The sequence below is a fragment of the Sinocyclocheilus grahami genome, unplaced genomic scaffold (assembly GCF_001515645.1).
Source record: "Sinocyclocheilus grahami isolate Dianchi unplaced genomic scaffold, SAMN03320097.WGS_v1.1 scaffold1131.1, whole genome shotgun sequence".
In the NCBI taxonomy this organism is placed as follows: Eukaryota; Metazoa; Chordata; class Actinopteri; order Cypriniformes; family Cyprinidae; genus Sinocyclocheilus; species Sinocyclocheilus grahami.
The window spans coordinates 58,515-77,627 of record NW_015506310.1 but is presented as its reverse complement, the minus strand read 5'-3'; the positions used below and the strand labels follow the sequence as shown (position 1 = coordinate 77,627).

The following is a 19,113-nucleotide window of genomic DNA, read 5'->3' as shown; positions in this document are numbered from 1 at the left end:
TTCTTTCTTGCTTTCAGCCATAAATGCTTCTGTGCTTTGAACCTTCAGTGTACATGTCTGTAGCACAGGAATAGATGTCATCATTTCATAAGGAGTGGGGAAAACAGTACATAGCCTATCAGTATAGCAACACGAGATGATGTCACATCTTAAAAGCCCAATATTATGCTTTTAAATAAACCTTGCCATTTCTGATCCGATTGCCACGGCAACAAAGTTATTCTAGGTGGTTTGCTGCATGTACTTTTTATAGCTTTAAACCACTCACTTATCGGTTAAAGAACTCTTGAACATCAGAGGCTGTAATTATGTTAAGTGTGAAACTTAAGAAGGACTATCCCATTTTATTTTCAAAATAATGCCAGAAAGGTTATTCTTACCATGGTGTATCATGTCCCCATCATAAATGTCCGAATATATTAGATAAAATATAAACCCACAATTTTTAAGCATGAAAATCTATCATATTATCATATATATATATATATATATATATATATATATATATATATATATATATATATATATATATATATATATATATATTATAATAACATACAGTTGCCTTCATATAATAAACAACAACAATAACAAGAAGAAGAAAAATAAAAAGAAGAGCAACAACAACCATTAGGTCCAGATGTCAGATGTAGCTCGAAAATCCACGTTTTTAATTATAAATCTGTGATATTGCAGATGCTTTTATCCAAAACAGCTTACAATTGGGGAACACACCTCAACTCAAGAAATCTGTCATAGAGCCAGCATTCACGTACAAGCTTTTTATATTGTGTAAAACTATAATCAACTGAACAGTGAACACATACCGTAAGCTACTGCATTCCACCTAACCTTCAACCAGCTGTGATTTCTTGTGGCTCAATATTACCCCTCACCCATTTTACACTAATAATGTAGTTAGGTTCCTTTAGAAACTCAAAGGGGCAGAATGAATTGTGATATCACGTCACCACCTTTATGGAACACATACAGATGTGTTTTGTTGTGTTTATCTTAAAATGCACTCTAAAAAATGCTGGGTTAAAAAGGGACAACCCCCGCTATTGGGTTGTTTTGACCCAGCGGTTGGGTTGTTTTGAACCCAATCGCTGGGTCAAAACAACCCAATAGTTTGTCCCTTTTTAACCCAGCGCTGGGTTATATTTAAACCAGCATTTTTTAGAGTGTGTGAATGGAAAAATATTATGATAAAGAAATCTTTCCACTGCATATCTGATCTTGATCCTTGACCTTGAACCTGTCTTCTGTAGTTTTTACATTAAATGAAATGAATAATAGCTGTAATCAATTGCTACACATTCGTTTTTCTGTAACCTTCTCCCACCAGGGGAGGAAACCTTCACTTCACATTCCTGAGATGATCAACACTGCAGGCTGAGAGAATTATGATTAGTATTCATCCTCTTTATTAATGGATTTGCTTTCTGAAATTTTATTTATAAAATTGTAATTCTTAAATGATTTAGCACATTATATAAAGTGTAGATGAAGTAGATGTAATTAACAGAATATGATTAATCCTCGTTGAATATAATGATTCATTTATAGATTTACAAAATACATAATTTCATTTGAATATATGTTAGAAAAATTATTCTACACAATACTCAACTGTGGATATTTTATTTTAAATCAGTGAATAATTAAAACAAGTATGCACTGTATGGAGAACAAAAAATCAGTAGAAAAACAGGAAGGGCACTGGTTATTTTCTGCCAGTAGTTTACTTACATTTTACTCACATTACCACAGTGCAATGTGAAATTCAAAATACAAGGAAAACACCAGTAACAAATCAATACGGAAAGTTGCTTCACACAAACACTGTATACTGCACACTATTTTTACAGTCTTTTCTTAGAGTGTGTGACAAATATGTTTCTCAGTATGAAAAGTAAATATTCTTGGTGGTGTTGTTGGAACAATGTGATCTGTTGATTAATACAATAGCAGAGCATACAGCATATATACATCTTTGTTCTGGGTAATCTTTCTGTTTGTCTTCATGTTTGCCCTGAAATGGATCTCAACAATGATCTCTCTAAATGACAGTTTTCAGTAGAAAACACTTTAAACTCTTCCTCAATTTCTACACCAAAAACAGCAGCAATTCATTTAATTCTACCCAACAGTTTACTTATTGTTGTTAAAATGGATTTGTTCAACATGCAGGCAAAAAGCACAAATATAAGCTATATATATATATATTATAATAACATACAGTTGCCTTCATATAATAAACAACAACAATAACAAGAAGAAGAAAAATAAAAAGAAGAGCAACAACAACCATTAGGTCCAGATGTCAGATGTAGCTCGAAAATCCACGTTTTTAATTATAAATCTGTGATATTGCAGATGCTTTTATCCAAAACAGCTTACAATTGGGGAACACACCTCAACTCAAGAAATCTGTCATAGAGCCAGCATTCACGTACAAGCTTTTTATATTGTGTAAAACTATAATCAACTGAACAGTGAACACATACCGTAAGCTACTGCATTCCACCTAACCTTCAACCAGCTGTGATTTCTTGTGGCTCAATATTACCCCTCACCCATTTTACACTAATAATGTAGTTAGGTTCCTTTAGAAACTCAAAGGGGCAGAATGAATTGTGATATCACGTCACCACCTTTATGGAACACATACAGATGTGTTTTGTTGTGTTTATCTTAAAATGCACTCTAAAAAATGCTGGGTTAAAAAGGGACAACCCCCGCTATTGGGTTGTTTTGACCCAGCGGTTGGGTTGTTTTGAACCCAATCGCTGGGTCAAAACAACCCAATAGTTTGTCCCTTTTTAACCCAGCGCTGGGTTATATTTAAACCAGCATTTTTTAGAGTGTGTGAATGGAAAAATATTATGATAAAGAAATCTTTCCACTGCATATCTGATCTTGATCCTTGACCTTGAACCTGTCTTCTGTAGTTTTTACATTAAATGAAATGAATAATAGCTGTAATCAATTGCTACACATTCGTTTTTCTGTAACCTTCTCCCACCAGGGGAGGAAACCTTCACTTCACATTCCTGAGATGATCAACACTGCAGGCTGAGAGAATTATGATTAGTATTCATCCTCTTTATTAATGGATTTGCTTTCTGAAATTTTATTTATAAAATTGTAATTCTTAAATGATTTAGCACATTATATAAAGTGTAGATGAAGTAGATGTAATTAACAGAATATGATTAATTCTCGTTGAATATAATGATTCATTTATAGATTTACAAAATGCATAATTTCATTTGATTATATGTTAGAAAAATTATTCTACACAATACTCAACTGTGGATATTTTATTTTAAATCAGTGAATAATTAAAACAAGTATGCACTGTATGGAGAACAAAAAATCAGTAGAAAAACAGGAAGGGCACTGGTTATTTTCTGCCAGTAGTTTACTTACATTTTGCTCACATTACCAATACAAGAAATTCAAAATACAAGGAAAACACCAGTAACAAATCAATACGGAAAGTTGCTTCACACAAACACTGTATACTGCACACTATTTTTACAGTCTTTTCTTAGAGTGTGTGACAAATATGTTTCTCAGTATGAAAAGTAAATATTCTTGGTGGTGTTGTTGGAACAATATGATCTGTTGATTAATACAATAGCAGAGCATACAGCATATATAAATCTTTGTTCTGGGTAATCTTTCTGTTTGTCTTCATGTTTGCCCTGAAATGGATCTCAACAATATTGAAGTAAAATAAACAGAAAGGCGATGACATACAACCTCAAAAACTGAAATCTAAAAGCAAAAACAAAACAAAATACATATTCAGTGTCTTTGTCCAGTGAAATTTTCATAAGCAAATACATGTAAAGAGTAAAGTCTTCCTCTTCCGGTCAAAATACATAAGTGATAGAAAAGCCATCAGACTGAAGCAGCGACTGTTTTCCTAAAAGGTTTCTCTGTTATATATAATATATCTCTGCCTACTCATATCTGCTTACAAAGAACAAAGAATACATTTTGACAAATTTTGACACAAACACACAAAGAACAGCTGAACAAAAAACAGGAAAAACAACAGCATATTATAAACATGAAATGTATAAACACAAACTCCCTGACATAGACCTACGAAACCAGCCCTTAACACACATTTTTTTTTTGTATGAGTATTGGTTTTAACAGACGTACAGAAAAATCTTTATTGTTGACTTCGTTTCCTCTTAGTCTACAGCATCATAAATCAAGAGCAACAGGCTTTAGTGCCGTAACTAATCAGGATATGCTATTTCATAGAAGAGTCCTATAATGTGAGGAAACTGCATTATTGGCATGTCTTTCCAAAACATAATTCTAAAGAACATTAAACTACAGAAAACAAAGGATGTGGAAAAACGGACGTGACGTCAGACAGTACAACGAGCCCCCACAGCCTCTTTTTTTTGCATCAAATATGGCGTCTATACCTTGATTAAACTTAGTTGTAAAATTACAAAATGAACAAATTCCCAAATGAACTGGTGAAATGCATATTAAGAAGCATTAACTTTTACCGGTCCAAGTGTCAACTAAAGCATTAACACTGCTAAGTTTTTATTCACTCATGCCTACCCGAATCTGTTGGATTTCTCTGATTATTGAAGATTTGTATTATAATATTTTTGCTAACATTTTCGTTATACCTCATTCAAATGATAGCCTTTACTAATCTGTTTATTATACCTTTTATTCATACGATTTAGGTGTGCAGTAGCCCAGTGTATTAAGAGTTTGCACATATGAGGTCGATAATAGGCGAATATTGGTCTAATAGGCCTACAGCTCGTGACAGGGACGCGACCTGTTTTAAAATCTGCTTATACATATCGATTAAAATATCGCCAGATTTGCCACGTAAAGAAGCGCTAGCTGCTTGAAATCGCGTAAAACCTACAAAGGTTAACAAATGTAGTCTTTTCTCCATAGTTACCGTATTCGCCGTCGCTGTACGCATGCAGGTTTCTGCGACTTACAAAGCTCATGAATATGTAATGAGGTAAGTGCGCTTTGTTTTATAAGTAGTCGCTAAAACATTATAGCACCCCACTGTTTTACACTGTTACCATGTGAAACGTTGCTTAACCCAGGGGTAAAAGTACTCGATGTTTAAAAAGATATATCAGGGTCAAGCAGGCAGAGTGGAAAGCCCTCAAAACCAACAAATTATCAAAGATCTGAAATGAAGACGTGGAGATTTTTTTATTTATTGGTGTTATTTTTTTTTATTAACCAAGAATTCAATTATAAATCAGTTATACTTATTCAAATACATGTTCTAATTATTCAGTGATAAACAACAACAACAACAAAAACACAAATTTGCACATAATCTGTTTATTATACCTTTTATTCATACGATTTAGGTGTGCAGTAGCCCAGTGTATTAAGAGTTTGCACATATGAGGTCGATAATAGGCGAATATTGGTCTAATAGGCCTACAGCTCGTGACAGGGACGCGACCTGTTTTAAAATCTGCTTATACATATCGATTAAAAATATCGCCAGATTTGCCACGTAAAGAAGCGCTAGCTGCTTGAAATCGCGTAAAACCTACAAAGGTTAACAAATGTAGTCTTTTCTCCATAGTTACCGTATTCGCCGTCGCTGTACGCATGCAGGTTTCTGCGACGTACAAAGCTCATGAATATGTAATGAGGTAAGTGCGCTTTGTTTTATAAGTAGTCGCTAAAACATTATAGCACCCCACTGTTTTACACTGTTACCATGTGAAACGTTGCTTAACCCAGGGGTAAAAGTACTCGATGTTTAAAAAGATATATCAGGGTCAAGCAGGCAGAGTGGAAAGCCCTCAAAACCAACAAATTATCAAAGATCTGAAATGAAGACGTGGAGATTTTTTTATTTATTGGTGTTATTTTTTTTATTAACCAAGAATTCAATTATAAATCAGTTATACTTATTCAAATACATGTTCTAATTATTCAGTGATAAACAACAACAACAACAAAAACACAAATTTGCACGATAATCTGACTAAACTTTGGGAGGTGCCTGCACATTTTATTTTGTAACACCAACAGACAGGCTGTAGAAAAAAAGATCTGGCTGTTGATCATTGCTAAAGGCCAAAGCTGCTGTGTAGATATTTTCCATATCTAGACAGTTGTCCATCCGATTTTTAACAGGGTTTCAGAGAATGAGAATGCCACTGAAATAAACCATAAACACAACTAAACATGAACAGAGTTGATTGCAATTCAAGCTAAGTATAAACATATTAGCACAAGATTTTCCATTTTGTTTTAAGCCATTACTACTCTAAATGAACTACTTTAAATGAAAGTATAAAAATATTACTTTAAAAATAAAAATAAAGTAAAAATGGTAAATGAAAGCACACAAGACTACAAAAATAAAACCACTGACGTTTTCCCATTATAAATCAACTTACAAATTTAATTTAAAACATAGAAAACAACATACTACACAGGATGATTTATGCAAGTGGTGCTAAAGTGTATCTAAAAAGTGTGGAGTGACAATGGACACCGATTGGACAAAACAACAGCATATAGAAATATTCACATGGAGAAAAAGTAAACAAAATTTTGAGTTACCTCCAACTCACATGTCACAATTATCTTTCAATGAAAGACAGACAGTAAAAATCAAAAGTCTTCTGAGGTCCTCAGACATAGTCTCTCTTGTTGTAGGTACTCGGGGCCATTGAGTGGTGAGCTGAGTAGGCGATACGACTTTGTGGCGGGTACCTCGTCTCATTTTTAGGTGGGCAACTGCAGCACAGGATGGAGCCCCCAACTAGCAACAGTGCCGCGGCAGCCCAGCCAAGGTACAGAGATGCCCCTATTTCCATCTTCTGAGCTTCTGGAATAACTGGACTGTAGAACTCCAAAATAACGGTGTGCGCTGACCAGGACACAGGAATAAGCTGCATGACCGCGGCTGTTATGAAAGCGGCACCAGAGCTGATCATCACACGGGCTTTGGCTCCTTCATCCTCAATGCAGTTAGTGCACTTGGCCCCCACTATAGCGACAAAGAGCGCAAGGACACCCAAGATGATGGACACCACCACCAGAGCGCGAGCCGCCTGTAGGTCTGCAGGAAGAGCCAACATGGAGTCGTAGACTTTACACTGCATCTGTCCAGTACTCTGAACCACACAGCTCATCCAGATTCCCTCCCAGTAGACCTGCGCCGTGACAATGTTGGTGCCGATGAACGCGGTGACCCTCCACATGGGCAAAGCACAGCACACAATGCTGAGGAACCAGCCAAGAACCGAGAGCGTGACTCCCACTAACTCCAGACCGAAAGCCGCCATGTCTCCACACTTTCTCCTTTCAAACTCCCTCAAAATCTCTCTTGCGTTCACTGAGGCTCACTGTTTGTCTCTTCAAGTCCTTCAGACAATTACATCAGGAATCTCCAAAATCAGCAAAGGACCACTGAAGCATGGAGGTGGGTGTTGTTGACACACTGAATCTCCTCTTCAAGGACGGCTGGAATGTTCTGTCCTGGTAGAAACTTCTGAGAAAAGGGCTGACTTACATGGGATCTGACATCAGATGATAAGACGCAATCTTGGTATTGGTTAGCGTCCTCATAAAAAATGGGAGCTGCTTTCTGTGTAGCACTTAGACAATGTAGTTTCCGGTAAAAGTTTGCTTAAACCAAAGGTTGAGACTATTTGTCGATGTTAATAGATAACCCAAGGTAGACCTGTAAAAAAAAGCTCTTTAATGGACAATCATTAACAACATAATGTAAAAATCTAGTGTAGGCCATAATGCATGCATACTGAAGTCTTAAAGAATAGTTCACTTAAAAAAACTGCTCGCATCTACGGATTAAAAATGATCTAATTATATGACTTGATACACTGCTAGTTTTTTTTAAAGCCATACAGTAAATCCAAGTGAGGAAAATTATGATTTTTTTTTACATTTTAAAAATGTACCAAAAAAATGAAATATATTCACATATATTATTGAAGAAATAATAGATATTTTAACAAAAACAAATGTATCACAGTTTCCATGCCTCACAGTTCATAACATTTTATATGTTTCTTAATATTTAAAACATACAAGGGATGTGGAAATAATCTGGAAAAACATTGCTGTTGTTGTTTATAAACTTCCTCAGTGAAATACAGTAGCGATTTACTGTCTCACAAAGTCTTCCTTCTTCAATACGTAAACACAAACTACTGAATTCAAAGTCCTGGTAGCAATCTAGGCCAACTATGATTGCAGGCCATAAAATCCAGCCATATTTAGAATATTTCAGATGCCCATGTCCTGGTTGGATAAGGATTAAATTTAGTGATGCAACCCAAAAACAAGTGTACACGGGAAGTGAAACTATGAACTGATAGGCTACGTCCATATGTGCGTAAATGAGGAGGTTAGACAGTTTTAGTTTAAAAATGCAAAACATGCTGAGAGAGAGCAGATAAAGTGAAACTGTGGTGACCTATCATATTATGTCAATGTGTATTACAGTTCAAGCTTTGTTCACTTTGGAGAAAAAGACACGATTCTTCAGATGTCTACACACTTATGAAAGCAGGAATGTGTGGCAATGTTGAAAATGAGTGTTACTGCTTACAAAAGTATAACAAAGTTGTTGTTAAACCAAAAGGCCAAAACTTTACTCATGCTTTTATCATGACATTGATATTAAATACTTATCAATACCAAAACCACACAAATGTTAAAGCTCTCAATGTGTGCTTTCACAGAATGATCATGGGGGTGAAGATGAATTAAGTTACATTTTGTCCAAAGCATCATTATATTAATACCATAAAGTGCTATTTGTCCCCTTCAAAATTATTGCAAAAAAAATTTTCAATTGACATTTTATTTATTAATCTGCTTCCTCTAATGGCTCATTTATTCTACGGTATTTAGTCGTTTTATCTTGTTTTGTTTATAGGCTACTTGATATCTTTTGGCCTGTAGAATGTAGGATTTGTGTATTTGCTAAACAGTATTGACTAATTAATTATTTCCTGATAAGACAACTTCAGTGACAACAGAGAGGGTCATCTGTTTAATGATATCTGACACATGTAAAGACTTACAGTGCAATGAATGCACATGGGAAATTTCATGTAAATACATACAGTGATGTGTTTAAACCAGACTCTGAATTAGTAAACATTTGATTAATCCACCAAGTTCATAAACAACCTATTTGATATGAGGAACTTGATCAACATTTTACTGGACATTCAATAAAAACTGCGGTTCTCAACACGGACACACCCAGAGAGCTTTTTAGTACAAATGCCAAACCCATATAACCTTTTATGTGAAGTAAAAAATAAAAGAGAAGAAATGGTTATTGCCATGTTTTCACAAGACTGCCTGAAACTGGTCTGTGTTTGATAGGTGAACATGACATCATTTGCAGTGTGTTGGCCTACTTCCTTCTCAGAAAACACTGATAATATTGAAATGAGTTTCTGTGAGGCACCATGATGTTGATGACTAATGAGTTTCAGTGGGAAGATATTGTTCTTTTAAAGAGAACAGAACAGTGTTTTAGTATTTTAAAGAGAACAGTGATTTATTACAAACGAGGCATTTGTTGCATCCAGTGGGGACATAATTACTTATTATAATGACTTATACTGTCTTTTTACACGTTGCGTTGCACTGGATCGCGCCGCGTAAACCTAAAACTCTGTCTGCATTTGTGATCGGAGAAATTACAAACAACAAGTGCTACTCTACACTGCCCCAAATTCGCGTTTGAATCATCAGTGGCAAATCCTTCAAATGAAAACGCACTTACGTGAGTCAGAACTGCCGGCATTGTAGTCTAACGTTACTCTCCCTGATAGGCTACGTCCATATGTGCGTAAATGAGGAGGTTAGACAGTTTTAGTTTAAAAATGCAAAACATGCTGAGAGAGAGCAGATAAAGTGAAACTGTGGTGACCTATCATATTATGTCAATGTGTATTACAGTTCAAGCTTTGTTCACTTTGGAGAAAAAGACACGATTCTTCAGATGTCTACACACTTATGAAAGCAGGAATGTGTGGCAATGTTGAAAATGAGTGTTACTGCTTACAAAAGTATAACAAAGTTGTTGTTAAACCAAAAGGCCAAAACTTTACTCATGCTTTTATCATGACATTGATATTAAATACTTATCAATACCAAAACCACACAAATGTTAAAGCTCTCAATGTGTGCTTTCACAGAATGATCATGGGGGTGAAGATGAATTAAGTTACATTTTGTCCAAAGCATCATTATATTAATACCATAAAGTGCTATTTGTCCCCTTCAAAATTATTGCAAAAAAAATTTTCAATTGACATTTTATTTATTAATCTGCTTCCTCTAATGGCTCATTTATTCTACGGTATTTAGTCGTTTTATCTTGTTTTGTTTATAGGCTACTTGATATCTTTTGGCCTGTAGAATGTAGGATTTGTGTATTTGCTAAACAGTATTGACTAATTAATTATTTCCTGATAAGACAACTTCAGTGACAACAGAGAGGGTCATCTGTTTAATGATATCTGACACATGTAAAGACTTACAGTGCAATGAATGCACATGGGAAATTTCATGTAAATACATACAGTGATGTGTTTAAACCAGACTCTGAATTAGTAAACATTTGATTAATCCACCAAGTTCATAAACAACCTATTTGATATGAGGAACTTGATAAACATTTTACTGGACATTCAATAAAAACTGCGGTTCTCAACACGGACACACCCAGAGAGCTTTTTAGTACAAATGCCAAACCCATATAACCTTTTATGTGAAGTAAAAAATAAAAGAGAAGAAATGGTTATTGCCATGTTTTCACAAGACTGCCTGAAACTGGTCTGTGTTTGATAGGTGAACATGACATCATTTGCAGTGTGTTGGCCTACTTCCTTGTTAGAAAACACTGATAATATTGAAATGAGTTTCTGTGAGGCACCATGATGTTGATGACTAATGAGTTTCAGTGGGAAGATATTGTTCTTTTAAAGAGAACAGAACCGTGTTTTAGTCTTTTAAAGAGAACAGTGATTCCTGTGGCACTCCATTGGCCACTTTACTGGTAGTATTTGTAATTATTTCCAAAGTAGAATTAATGTTTTATTATTAGTATTATTTTGTAATTGTTTATTTTCTTTTTAAACAGCTGGAATCACCTTTCTACTTCCATGACCCAGCAAGCACAATATGTTTTACAACATTTTACAAGTTTTTGGTTGCAGTATTAATCTATCGCCAAAAAACAAAACAACAACAACAAAAAACGGACTAAACTCCGCGCGTACAGGGGGTCTGAAAGACACTTTCACCTCACGACAAATTATATCAATAACTTATCAAAAGTTTGAAGATGGTTTGTTTTCCCGTTTCTCCTCCTTGTTTTCGGTTTCGGAGCTGATTGTTACACAAGAAGGAACAGAACCGACCCTCATTGCGAGTTTTGAGGTGACGTATGTGACAGAACTTGAATAAATAAAGCAATAATAAAACAATAAAACGACGAAACACGTGTGCGTTGGACAAGCTGCATCACTGATCTCGGCCTTCAGTCTTCAATGCAATTACATATGTAGCCACTAGTGGGCATACATTTACAATACAAAACAGTGTCAATCGCATGTAATACATTGTGAACATGAAAATTATATTTTTTTAACTTAAGTATTACGTCATACTAAGCTGTATTAAGTAATACTGTTTGTATTTGTATATGTGAAAATGTAGGTTAACTTTCTGAATTGCATTCTGTGCTTGCAATCTCAGCAGTATCACAACAAAGTAGTTTCGCTTTCACAATGAAGCACACAGTGTCTTCACGACATGGCTGCAGCGTCAACAATACTACAGTGAGAATAAAAGTTACGCCTTCTTTCTTTGCGTGAACATTTGGGCGGCGTTATGCAAATCTTCCCACATTGTGACGTAGATATGTGGGGGCGTGTTAGAACGAGCCGTTTTAGGTAGGCGTGGCTGACTCTGAACTTTTATAAAGAATATCTCTTTGGATTTGAGACTTTAGTCTTTGCAACTTTACAGATCTTCTTTACACCTTTATTTATTTATTTATTCATGTATAATGTAATATATTTTTGTTCCTCCCATTCAGATCTTTTATATTTGTTGTTCACAGCATAATAGGAATAATTTCAACTCATTCACTTCTCTTTGTAAATGAGGCTTCATGTTGTGGATAAGAATTAAATTGTTTCTCATTTTTCTCTCCTTGCTTTATTAGAGCAGCGTGTAGCTTATATACACACACAAACTGTGTTGTCTACAAGATTTGATTATTCTCTGTTATTGTCAGTTAAACAGGTTTGTTGATGTGACGATCTGTGATGAGCTGTTCAGTCTTGCCCAGACAAAGTCTCAACATTTCACGTGTGCTCCAGCTGAAACCGCTTTGACCTGCTCAGGTGGGTACAGGTGCATTTGGGCTGCTCCTCCCCCTCACTGAGGCACAATGTCAGGGAACTCTTGAGAAATAGTTGCCATGGGAATTGCTAACGTGCTGAGTAAGACACTAAGTCAATATAGCATTTGTTACATATGTGTCATATCCAGAAGTAACAAAGTTTTACTTGAGATATCTTTGACCTGAATTGAGTGTGATGAGATAATCTTCAACCTAGGGAAAACATCTCCATGTCTCTATTGTGTCATATGAAACCAGTTGCCACTTTCTTAATACTTTGTAGACCACGAGGGAGCACATAGCACAAACCTAAAGAGAGAAATATGATAGTGGTCCTTGCTGTGGACACAATTCCCTATACACTCTAAAAAATAAATTAAAAAATGTTGTAAATAAAACAAAGAGTATTGTGTACATATTACAAGAAAATACTATTTCAGTCTTTCTACTTCTTTGTAATTATTTGAGCAATTTCTGAGTGAAAATTGTTTCAAAGTAAATCCTGCACTACATTTGTAATATATATATATATATATATATATATATGAATATATAATTAGAATATATTGTTTATGTGTATTGTTTACGTTTGTGTAAATAAATATATTTAAAATTTAACTATAAAATATCTAAATTCATCATAAATATTATATCTGCTTATAATACTTTGTAGACCACGAGGGAGCACATAGCACAAACCTAAAGAGAGAAATATGATAGTGGTCCTTGCTGTGGACACAATTCCCTATACACTCTAAAAAATAAATTAAAAAATGTTGTAAATAAAACAAAGAGTATTGTGTACATATTACAAGAAAATACTATTTCAGTCTTTCTACTTCTTTGTAATTATTTGAGCAATTTCTGAGTGAAAATTGTTTCAAAGTAAATCCTGCACCACATTTGTAATATATATATATATATATATATGAATATATAATTAGAATATATTGTTTATGTGTATTGTTTACGTTTGTGTAAATAAATATATTTAAAATTTAACTATAAAATATCTAAATTCATCATAAATATTATATCTGCTTATTATATTGATATTTTTATTTAATAATTTTATTTTAAAAATGAAATAATCAAAAAAATATAAAAGTTATCATTAAAAAGGTCAAATAAAAGGTAAAAAAAATGTATACATTAATGTCATTTTTTATTTAATTGAATAATACTTTTTATATAAGCTAATTTACATTTATTGATATTAGTTCACTAAGTGATGAGTTCTGAGATCCCACAACAATTTCCAAAAGTAGTTCCAATACATTGTTTTGTGTCCCCCGGGAACATGATTACTTCCTGTCAGTGGCACTTCATGTCTTATATTCTGTCCTTGAAAAAAAAATATATATTTGTTTTCTTAGTAGTGCAATGCACATGTTCTTAGTATATTTTACTGATCCTTCCATAGATTTTTACATAGATATTTAAATTTTTAAGGGTTAATAATATTTAGAGAAAGCCATATAAGGTACTGCGTCCGCAACAAAAAATGTCATGGCAGTGACTCATTCAAGCCTTGGCTTAGTCGCACCCCATGAAGTAACTACAAAACCAGCAGAGCGAGTCAATCTACAAAAGTCCCTCCCCCAAAGCTTCACAGGCTCCTTTAAAGCATCAGCACGCAGCCTTTCTGAGACATACACCTGTAAGCAGTGCAGAGAGCCACCTCAAGAGACTTAACAAGAGACAAAAATCATGGTGTCTGCTGGGCTTCAGTTACTGGGCACCGCCCTGGCCATCATAGGATGGATCGGTGTCATTGTGGTCTGTGCTATTCCCATGTGGAAAGTCACAGCTTTCATTGGTAGTAACATCATCACGGCACAGACTTCATGGGAGGGAATCTGGATGAACTGCGTTGTGCAGAGCACCGGACAGATGCAGTGTAAAGTCTACGACTCCATGCTGGCCCTTTCCTCAGACCTTCAGGCTGCCCGTGCCCTCACCATCATTTCCATCGTGATTGGGATCCTGGGCATCATGCTGGCCATGGCTGGAGGCAAATGCACCAATTGCGTTGAAGACGAGAGTGCCAAATCTAAGGTCGGTATCACTGCTGGTGTGATTTTCATCATTGCTGGAGTGCTGTGTCTGATCCCAGTGTGAAGCCCAAGAGGCGAAACTCAATAGAACGCTCCATAGCAACAGTTGCGCCCATGACGTGAATGTGCCGCCGCCATTTTGGACTGAAAACTACACAAAAACGCCATAGAATAATAGGAGCCTGTCGCTCTTGACCAACTTACAATAACACATTTAAAGTGTGTATACATATATATATATATATATATATTTGTATCACAACTGTCTATTAACTATATAAAATGCATTTGCTTGGGCGTTAACACGGGTGTCATATTGCAGCCCTCCATTATGTGTCACCGACCCTGTGGCAATTAAAAGATTTCAAAAAAGTCCCCATTTACAAAACATTCTTAGAGGGAGTTGTCAAACGACAAATCCAGAACAGGTGTGGTTTTTCAGGTTCTTTTTCAGAGCCAATGCGAATAATAAGCCAAGGCTAAAGCATGGGGCAAGTTCAAACTCAAACCGGTGCGCAACGTTTTGCTACAGTTTCCGGGTTGAACGACATGTTTCCTGGAAACGGTGTGCTCCGGTGCGCAACAGGGTTTGAGATACGTTTTCTCTTGTTTAGTGGGTGTGAAAAATGACAGCCCAATCAGCAGCAACATGTACAGTATATAAACCACGCGGTATTAAAGAGACAGCTTGCACAATGTAATTAACATAAAAATAAATTCACAAGAGCAAGTATATTGTTTGCACATGTTTATTTACATTAAAGGCAAAATAACTGAAATAATAAGAGCACAAGTATAGATCTGGAACTTCTTTAAGTCTTTCTAAATATCATTTAGTAATTGCAATGTCTTCTGGTCCATATCCTTTCCTTAGGAAGGTGTGCTAGACACTGATTAATAATGTAACATAAAAATACCATACATATTCATATATTTTGCTATTGTATTGTGGAGTGACACTTTCAAAAACTTTTCTATACTCATCTGATTGTATAATGGTAAATATTACAATAGCATAGCACAACAACAGTGATCAGCAATATATGGCGCTTTTCCACTGCGTGGTACGACTCGGCTCGGCACGGTTCGGCTCGGCACAGTTTGCGTTTCCACTGCAGTTCAGTACCGCTTTAGAGTGGACGGGATTATTCACATGTCGTTATAGTTGCGCCGCCTCTACTACCACGACTCCTAAAAAAAACGTTTTCATTCCGCGTCGCCCCATCAAGCTCTCTGCTATCAATGAGAGAAACGTCTGTTCTTCCACAACAGACAACAAAACTTTTTGGTTGTTAAAAAAAGGTGCGCTCGTTCAAAACAGTTGCGTTCGATCCTTCGCTGGCTGTGCTGATGGAGAGAAGGGGGGTACTGTTGTGTTTGTGTCACAAGTTCAGTGACGCAGGTAATGACGATTCTCTCTGGTCAATCCGTGATCAGCAGAGTTTACACGTCATGTTTTGGTAACGGTACAGTTCACTTGGAACCCCAACCGAGGTGGTACTAAAAAAGTACCAGGCACCAGGTACTGTACCCAGTGGAAAATCCCCCAAAAGTGACCCGTCCGGAGCCGTACCGTGCCGTACCATGCAGTGGAAAAGCGCCAATAGATAATACTCACAATTAAAATAATACGGTCATATAGATCATAACACAGTATCGGAAGAAGTGGATTAACCTTCACCTGAAATGTTCGTCTTTTCATTCTGAAATACGAGGCAAATGTTGGATCACAATAGTTAAGAACCACAGTTTCCACAAATCCCTTCATTCGATTGGGATGTTCTCTTTTATTCTGGACGGCAAGGGCAGTGACTGTAACATCGAGCCTATTTTGCAGTATTAAACTTGCATTTATAGCCTACCGATTTCATCAGGCTCCGAAAATTCTTCAAAAAGAACACAAATAATGGCCTTCTCAGCTGCCATAGCTGCAACTCTTGCGTCATCAGAACGCACCACCGTTTCTGTTTAAAAAACATTTTTCACCATTTTGTCAGGGCTGAAAGCAGCCCTGATCTGAGGTTTGGCTTGTGTTTCCAAATTGCTATTAATTAGACAAATTATGGACCATTTGTTTTTGTTTTTTTCCTCCACAAAACAAGTGAAATTTGCCATTGTGAATGCCAATTGCAACCGGGCTTGTGCACCATTCAGAATTCAAATTTGAATTGTGGTAGCAAACAAGAGTGTAGAATTACACTGATTTGGAGTTTTCAATTCAATCTCATGAGAAAACATTACTATTTTATGAGGTGATTTTGTATGAATTTGTACAATGTTATTTGTACAGAAACTTACGATTTTTCTGGTGCAAGATTGTATGAAAACGTACACATTAGATCATTCGAATTTATACGAGTTAGCCACCAATTTGCCAAAACGCAAAATAGTTACGAATTACCACACAAATGTGTTGCAAATTTTTAACCAGAAAAAGCAATTTTTGTGAAACTTTGCATGAATACTTTCACTTGTTTTACAGTATGTCTAAGATATTTTTTTAAATACGAAAAAATTATTTTATACTTTTTATTAAGAGATTAAGTGATCATATTTATGTCAACACTTAATTTTCCAGAATGCATTACCTGTGTTGATTTTCTTAAATTGAAATTGAGTAATTCCTTCACCAGTACAGATGTAGAGTTTAGTGCTGTGATTTTTTCTTCCTTTTTTCAAATTCATTTGAACTGCCAGAAGGTGTCTCATGTTAACTAGCGCTTCATACACTTGCAATAGTCAAAGAATATCAAATATCTGGTTTTCTTTTTGCTTTTTGTGCTTGAACTCCACCCAAAGTTTGAGGACTATAAAACCCTTACAATTAAAACCTCTCAGACAATTTAGGCAATTCCATAAAGTGACCTGTGTCCAGCAACAATGGCATCTCAAGGCATCCAGATCCTGGGCATCATGCTTGCCATTATAGGCTGGCTGGGGACCATTATCACCTGTGGCATGCCAATGTGGAGGGTCACAGCCTTTGTTGGCGTGAACATCGTCACGGCACAAATCATCTGGGAAGGTCTATGGAGGAGCTGTGTGGTTCAGAGCACCGGACAGATGCAGTGTAAAGTCTACAACTCCATGTTGGCTCTATTGCAAGACCTGCAGGCTTCCAGAGCCATGGTTATCATCTCCATCATGGTGGACATCTTTGGATTCCTGATGGCCATGGTTGGAGGAAAGTGCACCAACTGCTTGGAGGATGAAGCAGCCAAAGCCAAAGCGTGCATCGTTTCAGGGGTGGTTTTAATCATCGCTGGCTTTCTGGTCCTGATACCCGTGTGCTAGTCTGCACACACTCTTATCAGGGACTTCTACAACCCTTTAGTAACAGCAGCCCAGCGGCGAGAGCTGGGAGCCTGTCTTTACATAGGCTGGGGATCTGGAGGCCTCTTGTTGCTGGGTGGTGGGCTTCTTTGTTGGAACTGCCCGTCCAATGACAATAGGCCCTACGTGGCAGCCAAATACAGCCCTGCCAGATCTGTAACCCCAGCAATGGATTACGTGTGAGAATAACCTTTAAGATATGTGGCAAGTACTGTGCAAAATGACTGAAATAGACTATCACGCAAACTATCATGACTTTTGACATTTGGTAAATGAAAATGACCGAATGAAAGCTGATGAAAATAAGTTCACAATTGTTTGTTTACAATAAAAATGTGATGAGAATAAAATGATGTTTGAGTGATTGATCATGAACATCTCTATATGTTAGCTTTGAAACTATTTTTTCTTTCATGTACACACACGCTTAACACTGCGTGAACACTCCTCTGTTGACCATTTCACAGCTGCTGTTTTGTGCTGCTGCTTTTGTACCCATGCAATACAAAGGATAAAATATTATCGTCGCCAGGGAGAAACTCTTTGCACTCCAACTACTGTGCAAAATCAAACAAGTACAAGCATTAATTACAGAGTCTTGCTACATCTATTTAAAACAGGAATGAGCATTATGTCCAGGAAAAACAAAAGTAGAAATAAATGACAAATAAGTGTTTATTCATTTTTATGGGTCAGTGACAAATAAGGATGTCTAAGATTATAAAAAGGAGAAATATTTTAAAATCTGTTTTAAACATGCCGTGTGTAATGTTGGTAATTTGTGTATTAATGTTACATTAAAATGATACATTTTAAAAAACGATTAATGTCACTTAAAAATATTAAGTGCATGTGAGTTTACAAAAGCAATCAAAAACATTTTCAAACATTTTCCAAAATAAAAATATTTTTTACAAATATGATGAATTTGGACTTAATATAAATACAATTAAAATATAAGAAATGAAAACATCAAGTCATCACGGTCTAGATGGGTTTCATTTTTTTTAAATGTATTTATTTTGATAATAAACTGGCATTCTTGCCACATACACCCTATAAACAGTTTTTTCTTATATTGCTATAATGTTTTATTATTATTTTTAGATCAAACATAATGGCAAAATATAACAATTCTTTACACGTCTTTTTGTTTGTTTTCAATACAATCTCTGAACAGTCATAGCTCTGCGCCCCACACATAAATGATCAAGATGGCAGAAAACTTGTTAATCATCTAAGAGGTGGTAATAAGTCTTTTATATATATATA

General features: G+C 35.7%; 2 protein-coding genes and 1 pseudogene across 2 annotated transcripts; 2 read left to right on the top strand and 1 right to left on the bottom strand.

The window, feature by feature from the left end:
* Nucleotides 1-6,505: 6,505 nt before the first annotated feature.
* On the bottom strand, nt 6,506-7,547 carry LOC107567187 (claudin-3-like). The gene has a single exon (XM_016252828.1). It carries the CDS (start codon nt 7,335-7,337, stop codon nt 6,681-6,683), a length of 657 nt encoding a protein of 218 aa, XP_016108314.1. The 5' UTR covers nt 7,338-7,547; the 3' UTR covers nt 6,506-6,680.
* Nucleotides 7,548-14,161: 6,614 nt separating this feature from the next.
* Nucleotides 14,162-14,572, top strand: LOC107567156 (claudin-like protein ZF-A89). Its single transcript, XM_016252797.1, has one exon. The coding sequence runs from the start codon at nt 14,162-14,164 to the stop codon at nt 14,570-14,572; it is 411 nt and encodes a 136-aa protein (XP_016108283.1).
* A 2,816-nt stretch (nt 14,573-17,388) lies between these two features.
* LOC107567166 (claudin-4-like) lies at nt 17,389-18,024 on the top strand (annotated as a pseudogene).
* Nucleotides 18,025-19,113: the final 1,089 nt, after the last annotated feature.